Source organism: Morchella importuna, assembly GCF_003444635.1.
Source record: "Morchella importuna strain M04M26 chromosome Unknown Morimp01GS077, whole genome shotgun sequence".
Classification (NCBI taxonomy): Eukaryota; Fungi; Ascomycota; class Pezizomycetes; order Pezizales; family Morchellaceae; genus Morchella; species Morchella importuna.
The window spans coordinates 69,289-78,534 of record NW_025763473.1 but is presented as its reverse complement, the minus strand read 5'-3'; the positions used below and the strand labels follow the sequence as shown (position 1 = coordinate 78,534).

General features: G+C 46.2%; 3 protein-coding genes across 3 annotated transcripts; 1 reads left to right on the top strand and 2 right to left on the bottom strand.

Moving 5' to 3' along the window:
- Positions 1–1,943: 1,943 nt before the first annotated feature.
- Positions 1,944–2,808, bottom strand: LAJ45_11614 (uncharacterized protein; the record flags this gene model as incomplete). The annotated part of the gene is made up of 3 exons (XM_046121097.1): positions 1,944–2,570; positions 2,629–2,672; positions 2,733–2,808. The coding sequence occupies 3 exons, from the start codon at positions 2,806–2,808 to the stop codon at positions 1,944–1,946; spliced, it is 747 nt and encodes a 248-aa protein (XP_045965718.1).
- A 312-nt stretch (positions 2,809–3,120) lies between these two features.
- On the top strand, positions 3,121–5,069 carry LAJ45_11613 (uncharacterized protein; the record flags this gene model as incomplete). Its single annotated transcript, XM_046121096.1, has 10 exons — positions 3,121–3,170; positions 3,303–3,353; positions 3,408–3,447; positions 3,525–3,526; positions 4,384–4,421; positions 4,633–4,643; positions 4,777–4,817; positions 4,873–4,877; positions 4,943–4,971; positions 5,064–5,069. 10 exons carry the CDS (start codon positions 3,121–3,123, stop codon positions 5,067–5,069), a joined length of 273 nt encoding a protein of 90 aa, XP_045965717.1.
- A 1,019-nt stretch (positions 5,070–6,088) lies between these two features.
- LAJ45_11612 (uncharacterized protein) lies at positions 6,089–8,665 on the bottom strand (the record flags this gene model as incomplete). Its single annotated transcript, XM_046121095.1, has 2 exons — positions 6,089–6,698; positions 7,065–8,665. 2 exons carry the CDS (start codon positions 8,663–8,665, stop codon positions 6,089–6,091), a joined length of 2,211 nt encoding a protein of 736 aa, XP_045965716.1.
- Between the last annotated feature and the right edge of the window lie 581 nt (positions 8,666–9,246).

The window sequence follows — 9,246 nt, the reverse complement described above, 5'->3', positions numbered from 1 at the left end:
TTATGAGATAAGTCCTTTTCCGCACTTGCATGATCTCCGTATATGATATAGGAATTAATAAGTATTGTATCCAATATCCAGAAGAAAATTGGATACCAAGTTCTTCTTGATATCATATGTGTAGCATAATAGGACCGGAGTTGGTCTGCAATATCAACACCATTCATATTGAAATTATAATCATATATGCATAATGGAATTGGAAGATTTGCTTTCCACTGCCCCTCTGCTGGCCAGAAATTCGAGGTTTTTACACCTGCCGCATTGGTGCTTTTCGGACCGGGTTTTTTTCGATCTGTGAATATTTCAGAGGAGCGGCCAGTAGTAGGATGCATAGTAGTCATGACTAGTACAGGCGCTGAATCCATCCAAAGCATGATAGCAACGCCATTGACAACAAGTGATGTCTTCCAGTGATATGGTAGTTTCGAATTTTTAGGTATTGATAGTTCGGTAGGGAAGTATTTAGAGTTGGAGCGGGCCGTTCCACATGCTCCAACTCCAAGGCGTATTCTGAGTGCGGAAAAGAGAGGTAAATTTGTATAGAAATTATCCATAAAAACATCAAAAGATTGATACAGGCCATACTCCTCACAATTGCGTTGCATGAGGTGAAAAACTAATCGGCTAGTAGCGCTCATCTCATCCACCTCGGGAAACCCAGAGGACGGTATTGGGTCAGGGCCAGAATGGTTCGCTGTCGGGAAAAAATCATAAACATAACCGGCAGCTGCATAGCAATGGAACTTATAACCTTGATCAATCGGTTTACTAGGCATTTTGTACGTGTCTTTAGAATGACCGGTGCATTGTATCATAGCTTCGTCAATTGACACCTTTGTTGGTGGGCGTCGGTACTTCCGTGATGCAGCCCGTAATTGATTCAAGAGGGGGTCAACTTTTGAGTGCCAAAGACGTCGTCCTGACGTAGTTTCCTTTGGTGCCTCGGGATGTGCAACGTGGAAATATCTCCGGATTTGTTCGAAGCGTGTAAGAGACATGTAATCTCTAATATGATGCAACGGATAAAGACCATTATTTTTCCAGTAGTCTTCCACGGCTGGCATACGGCAAACTCCCATGTAAATAATGATTCCGAACCATGTCTTCATTTCTTCTAAAAACACTGGCCTCCACCCACGTCCCTCTAGTCCAGCATCCTTCGTTGTAGCATAGCAATTGGTATTGAATGCAATTTCTGACATCAAAGTATCGGTGAGGAAAAGATTGACAATTGTACTGGGCTCAATAACTTTTGACTGTTGCAACCGGCGTGGCAGAAGATTCTGTGCCACTCTAGGAGGTTTTGAGTGTCTAATAGGTGAGAAGGGGGTTGATTTAGGGAGTGTATTCTCCAATGGGGGTGGTGAGTGAGATCTGGTGACCGGGATTTTGAGTATCTTTGTAGGCTTATATCTTTTCCCTTTGGAGGCGGGTACTTCTGGGTCTTTTTCAGATGTCTCTAGCGAGTAGGAAAGATTAAGATTACGGGGGCGTAGAGCTCTAGAGGCCATGGTGGGCAAATTGAATGATATCGCTGCTGTTCAATTATTTTGTATGGAAAATCACCCTTCCCAACTGTTCAATTTATACACTCAAGAACCCCTCTAATTTCGAATTCTTATTATTATTATTATCATTGCTACCTACTCCATCATACATACAGTATAATGACATAACTTTCTTGTGGTGCTGGTTGACAAAGTGCGAGGGAGAATAGGGCCGTTGATATCATCACCCGATTGGGTCCTCAACTCCGTTGCTACGGTTCATGGGATAGCTTGTTTCTTTCGCTATAGTTTGTTGATCTTTGGGGACAAAAAAAAATACTCTGTTCTTATTCAACAACAGAATGCATCTCACTTCGATGGGCATTCTCCAAAAAACTCTTCAATTATTGACTGAAATAATATAATACCCATCCAAAACTAACCGGCTCCCACCTACGACACAATGGGCCAAGTAGTATTATAGAACTCCCCCCAGGCATCCACATGCGAATCCTCCTGCGGCATATACTCCACCTTATTCCGAATCCACACAAACGCCTCCTCACCATACACCGCTTTCACAAACGCAAACGTCCCGTCCATACCCGCTGCGACCCCCGACGTCGTCCACACATTACCATCCACGGTCCACCTTGCCCTCGGCACCCAGTTCACGTTCGGCCCCTGCCCCGTCGCCCATACCCATGCAGCCTTATTACTCGTTGCATTTTTTCCGTCGAGAATTCCAGTTGACGCGGCAAGGGCAGAGCCAGTGCAGACGGTGAGGAGATACTGCAGCGTGGGGAAGGTAGCCTTGATGTATTCGCGGGCAGGGTCGAGGAGTGTTCCGGCGCGGGTGCCGGCGCCGCCGGGGATAATGAGGACGTCGAGCGCGGGTGGGTTGGCGAAGGTGTGCGTGGGGACAATGCTCTCGCCGAAGTTGGAGCCGGTGGTGTTCATGGAGGCGGAGCGGGTCTTGGTGGATACTGGGTCGAGGGTCTCGGCGATGATGTAGAGGTTGGTCTTAAATAGGGTGGAGAGCATGTTGAGGGTGTCGAGGGGGCCGAAAACGTCGAGTGCCTGGAGGGGTTAGCTGAGAAGAATTGAGAACTGGGTACTGGGTGGAGGTGGGGGTTACCTGGAAGGCGGGGAAGACGAGGACTCCGAAGTTTACTGGGAGGGCTGTGGTAAGGAGGTTAGTTGGACTCGTAATGATCAAGATGTGGGTATTCAGGAGCTTACGTGGAACCTCTGCTGCACATGCAGCAGTGCTGGAAACTAGAAGAGCGGCCATTGCTGTGAGTCTAGGGAAACGCATGGTGGATTCTGTGGTTAGGTCCTATAACCCGAGAGGGATAACAATGGGAAATACATACATTTAATACGGCAGAGAGAGGTCCTTTATAGTTTGCTGGTGTGGAACGGTGTATATTTGTAGCCAGGATGTATAGCTAGGATGTAATCATTTTTGAAAAGATCCTGGTCCTTCGCTTTATATATGTCTGCTGCAAGGCTTAACAGATATATTATGAATCCATGAACAGCTTATATTCTCTGTGGCCCCCAGACTCAACTGCAGTTCGCCACAACTATCACGCCGAGCTAAGGCGACAACACTTTTAGGACATCCATGCCTTTCCCGCCTCGGCGGAACACCCAGCTGATCATGACACTCAATTCGTACATCTCCAACACGAGTTGAATAGCAGTAATAACCTGCAAAGAGCCGGATATATATGCAGCGAAGAAGTATATATGCAGCGACAAATGCAGTCACAGGGAGATAGCAGCGCTAGCTAATAATCATGGTAGCCGCATCTATCTGAAGAGATGTATATCTGTGTTGTTGGGGTCTGTGAGAGGGTGGTTTCTTCGCCTCTAGCTCTTCGCTCGATGTGCTGACTGACTGACTGACAGGCAGCCGGGCCGTAACTCACGGCGGGCCGGGGGGGCTTGGGTTCGTTAATGCAGGTGTCAGTGCTTCTGGTGGTGAATTGTTTGTCATTAACTACTTAACCACCACCACCATGATAGAGGTTGATGTATCTCTCTCCTCACTCTTTCTAACGGCACAGCTCTTGGTCCTTGGGTTGAGGCTTTTATCACTGTAGCTGTAGCGGCCATCCCCAAACCTTGGCAAGAAGAGTATCAACCGCGTGGTGCACGGTATATAAAACCACCTCAAAACTGCTCGCACCTTGCGTTGGTAAGCAAGCTCAGGTCCCTGCAGATAGATTAAAGGTCTTACTTACCCATCCCGGCGAGGTAAATACATACATGTAGTACTACATGTAGTACTGCTGGTACCCATCAACATAATCCTGGTTGCGATAATGAAGGTAACATATCTTGGTTCGAATAAGAGATTGAGAGGGGCGAATACTCTAGAGTAGAGTCACCCCGGGAAAAAACAAGAAGTTAGTCTAGAGCGTTCATTGAGCTCATCAGAGAATACGGTGCGAGACAGGGGTGGGTACGGTACTTATCCGAGAGAACAGTAAAGGAATGCGCCAGGCCCCATAAGTAGGCTGGCTTTCAGTTGGCCCGAATATCGAATTGGAGAGGAGAATGATCTCTCGTAGAGTAGAGTAAGTACTATCTGTACTAGGTAAAGTAGAAACACCGCTGGTGGGGACTGAATAGTTCTTTGCATTACGTAACTCATTATATAGTCTACTCTACGTGACGGTATCGCTTGGACAACGCTAGCACTTCTCACTCACTCTACTACTCACTCATGATCACCGCTCACTCCCTCGCTCAAACTCCTTGCTAGCGACTATACTCACTCCTCCCTCCCTCCCTTCACCTCTCTATTCTCTATTCTCTATTCTCTATTCATCATGCTCAGCCATCCCCGCTGCATCCCGATAAAACCGCGATAAGACCATAGAGAACGGGCGAAGAGGGCTCTTAAAATCGGAATCCGGAGTAAGTTATTTTTCAAATCCCCCCCCCCCCCCCATCCACTATACATGTATGTATTTATAAAATTGGATATGGTTTTGCTGTATCCAAGGGTGTACTCCGCTTGGCCCGGGCAGCGAGGGAGTTCTGGACCTTTGGCCAGGTTTTAAGCCTAGACCCCTCCTACATTCCTTCTATGTAAGCTCCATCTAGAGGATAGGCTAATTATTCTCAGCGATGGGACTTGTAGGCAAGTAACAGCCAGAGTATGAGCGTGCGAGGAATGGACGAACGCCCGCACTGGTTTAACTCGTGTATAAGCGCGTTATATTAGTTACCGAACGCCTGCTCTTGGTTAGACTGAGACTATTCGACTCAGTATGACTGTGCTTATATATATATATATACACGTGTTGAACTGTAGGATAAACACAAGCCGGGAATTGGTTTAAATTTCTCTGAGTCAATTGGCTAGGGCTTGTACACACATGGCATAAAAACGCTTTACTTTTTGTATAGAAAATAACCATTTTAGTTTTGACAAGTCCCGCAGTTGATAAATATAAATATACCTGTATGTATCCCTATTCTGATCCCAGAGAAATAGTACCCTGCCCTTGCACCGACCACCATTAATTTCGCCAAAAGATATTAACAAGAAGTAAGAAATAAACAAATAGAAGAAACAACCTCCCCGGGCTGCACATGGAACTACCTCCGTTCTACGAAGAAGGTACAATATATTCAGTAACTTCCACCTTCATCAGGAACTGACTCTCCCCAGGCCTCACGTCCTCGTAAGCTCTAGATCTCGAGGTCTCGGTGGAGGATTCCTTGTGAACACTGTAATGCTGCTTACGATCCCACCCGATAAAGAATCTGTAGCTGGATGTATAGCCTAGCCCCAAAAGTTTAAGTGCTCGGTCCTTTGTGCTTTCTCCGTAAAGACGGGCATAATCTTCCAGTGCATTGCTTGCGTATAATAACGTGTGAGTCGCTGCCAATGTTGTAGGCATATGGCTCAGATTAGCACCTGGACGAGACCAGTATACATATATAATGACAATCAGGAGGTATGTCAGGATTCCTGTTGCCATTCCAAACATGGAACGTGAAAGTGTGACACGCTCTTTGCTGACAAACGATATTCCGATAGTCTTTTCTGTGGTGCCAAAATCAATGTATTTATGGGAGTATAGCTGGAGGTTGATTGAATAGAGGGCTTTGTAAACATCCGTGAATGCTTGCACGACATGTTCTTTATCGGGTATATGTGTGACATTTGTGAGGTGGCGACGAACAAGTGGGGTTTTTTCAACCATAAGATAGTTTATCCATCTCAATGTGTAAGGACTCAGGAAGGTATTGTCACTGCCTACTCTTAATATACTGCCCGAAACTTTCCACTCCCCATCTCTGGTTAAAAAGGCGGCTATAGCGCTCTGAAAACTTGTGTCAAAGTCGACAGTAGGATCCGTGGTGTTATCCCATCCAAAGAACGCTTTGCCTTCAGATTGGGGCAGCCATTTGAGGATATCGTAGGAAAGGACGATACCTTTCCCGTCAACTACTGCCGAGACCTCCGAAACCTCCAAATTCGAGGAACATGACATGACCACGTATTCGGTTTGATTATTCGGTGCATAAGGATGTGAAAAGTTACTTGGGTTCGGGTCGCCTGGAATTTCGCCTTACCTGGCAAAAAAAGTCCTAGGGCATGTTGGAGACTTGAGGAAAAAGTCGCTGCCAGGCGTTCCATCTTGGTTCCAGTAGAATAGACTTGTATTATATATTGGTGTCTCTCCGCCCAAAAGAAATATATCCTCTCCCCAGCGGCTATGGCTGACATTAAAGGTGTTCACAGTATAACCGGAAGTCCCATAGATTGTTGTGTTGCGGATTAAAAGCTCGTCGGGTATCAACTCGCAAGAGATGTTTGCTCCGAATCCCCAGGTTGTGCCGCGTTGCTCCACAACCTGTTCCGAAGGCTTTGTGCTGTTGAAGGGTAGAATAAACATTTCCGGCGTGGCCCACTGGGGAAGGGTGCTGTTTAAAGAGAGATTTCCGCTCAAAACATAGTACATCTCCGGCATTGGCGTACTTTCAAAATTGCTGGTATAGTCTGAAATCGTTTGTACAATCTTGGGAGTAATAAAGCGATCCAAATCATCGGTAACCATGAAAAGTTCGGATGATGAGGAAAATAGTCCTCCCAGGGCAACAGCGAGGAAGTTTGCTGCAAGAATGGCGATTGTAAGGGCAGAAAGGACAAAAATTTCGAACTCTGAGAGATTGCCATAACTGAAAATGAGGAGGAGATTTATCATAGTCGAGAACAAGTGAGCGGGAGCTCCTTGCCTGTCCGAGGCCTTTTTTTAGGGTCTCATAAGGACCAACCATACAGGCATAAGCCCCCAATAATACCAGCAGTGGCTCTATTGCCATACCAAGTGCTGTGGGTATATGCGACCACAGTATCTTATAGCCAAAAGAGTTGGTAGGTGCCACGGTAGGAAGTCCTGCGGTCGAGGAATGGAACGTTAGCACTAATTAAGCTGAAAATGTCATAATCTTGTACCAGACGTAGATAGCTTACCATTATTCTTAATGCTATATGTATAGATGAATATCAAAAATACCAGTAAGAAACCAAAAAAAGAAAAATACAAGACTCCCGCGATCCTGCTGAGTTCCCAGCTAATCTTAGGCTTGAAGGGAGTAAGCTCACTGTTGTCGATATACTCAGGAGTCAACCATGTTTTCTGATCCGCACCCCCGCTTGTGACCTTCTCAATTATAGGGCCTTCGCCCTTGACCAATCGTAGCTGGTATTTGTGGCCAGCGCGGATCAAAGAATCCGATAGAATACGGGGATCACAAAACTCGGAATTGTGCATCGTAACATCTTGGGATAGCGTTCGAATTGCAAGCATTGATTCCAACAAAGAGTTTGGTTCTCCATCAAGATTGGTTTGTCTTCCCCACGTTACATACAAAAGACAGAGCGTTAGGAGGGCCAGTACGATGAATCCAGCTTGTGTAAGCCGGCACCACACAACGCTCACAGCATAGATTTCTGTTTCGAATTCTCGTGTGATCTTTGTGATTGAGGTATTTGACACCGGGAGGTTTCTCAGATCGGAGGCTAACGAAAACGAAAAGAGAAGCTTGTACGCATCACTATAAGATTTTGCAAGTTCGATGGGATCTAGCAAACTCGAGAGTGTATCGTTGGGATAGTTCCGGAGGGCAAACCCACCGAGACCAAATTCGTTAAGTAGTTGAACCGTTGGTACACTCTCAGCCCTGTTAGAAAAGGCCGGATCGGCAGCCCCATAGCGCTGCAGAAGCTGGTACCTTGCATTTGGATACTCGAGCGGTGCGGTGCCTAAATTCACAGAATATCCGTTGCTATCTAGATCTTCCGGCAATGCAGATTTCTGACCAGTGGCTGCGAGCTTTTTAAAGGCGGGAGCGTTAAAGCCGGACAATGGTTTCCTTTCCCCCACACGGTCAACCTTTTGGACAATGCCATCCTGTCCCTTGATCTGAACAGTAGCCATGGCGGACTGTGTCCAGTAGCTTGGCTCACAGTATACAGCTGTCCATTTTGCTGCGAGCCTGTCGCCGTCCTCTGCCGTCAGGTTATATTGGTTGCCCCATATGCCAAGGAACCGAGGATCTTTCGAGCACTTTGACATTGGGGAGTTGAGCGTGTAGATATCTTGTAAGATCCGCCTACTCACCCCTACTGTCATGGATTCGTGGCCCATAAATAAGCTATTCCAGGGGGCATAGAAACTGAAGTCCACGAGATGTTCCAGTTCGTCCATCAAGTCAGTATCCCCCGATGGAATGGGTTCCGAGGTGTAATAAGTTTTGGAAATGTCGACAAGGTGGTATTCACAGTCATTTCCATTACTAATCACGTATCCCCATCCTCTCTTGGTTATATCTGCCTTCTGGCACTTCAGGTCCGCCTCATAAAGGGTTGATTCCCCTGTCCAGGTCTCATCCTCCCTAAGATTCTTGATCGTGCTGACATCGAACGGCATTAATGCATACTCGGGAGTTGTAAAGGCTGGAAGTGAGCCGCCCAACCAAGCATATTGATATGCCTGGTATGAAGATTCGGTAGAGAGCCCTGCTGACGTGTTCCTAGGTTGGGTTTGGCTCGGAATTTCTGTGTCCAATGCTTTGAAGACATCTCTCTCTTCTATCATACCGGGCATTATCGGGATCAGAAAGACAACGGAAAACAGCGCCATCGTAGAAGATAAGCAGACAGCCCAGTGTCTAATTGAGGGTTAGTGTTGAAAAATATAACTAATTTTGTAATGCGTACCTTCGTTTAAATGACTCCCATGGAAGGGAAGTCGGGGAGCTATATGGATATTCAAGTAGGAGTGAATCTTTCGCTGTAGCACCCCCGGCCTTGGACATCTGGAAGAACACTTCCAGTCGTTTGAAGTCATGCTCCGATGTGGCCCAGAGAAGGCCAAACAAAACAGATATTATCGTAGGTAAATAATTGCAAAAGAAATCTGTGCCTCTGGATATTCCGCTTTCTGGATCAGAAAAATCTCCAAAGACAAGACCTTTATCCCGTTCCGATCTCTGAAGCAATAACTCTGCTATTAGAGTGAGAATTAAACATAATATCGTGAAGAATATTAAGAACGGTGCTCGAATAGGCCATGGTCGCCAGTTGCCTTTATAGACTTGGTTCACTATAAATCTATTATGAACTGTATAACTGAGTTGAAGAAAGGCTGAGAAAACGTGCCTTTGACTGAATCGGGGTCTGTTGGGTCCTCACGCCCGAGACTCTTATACTTCATCTGGGGTG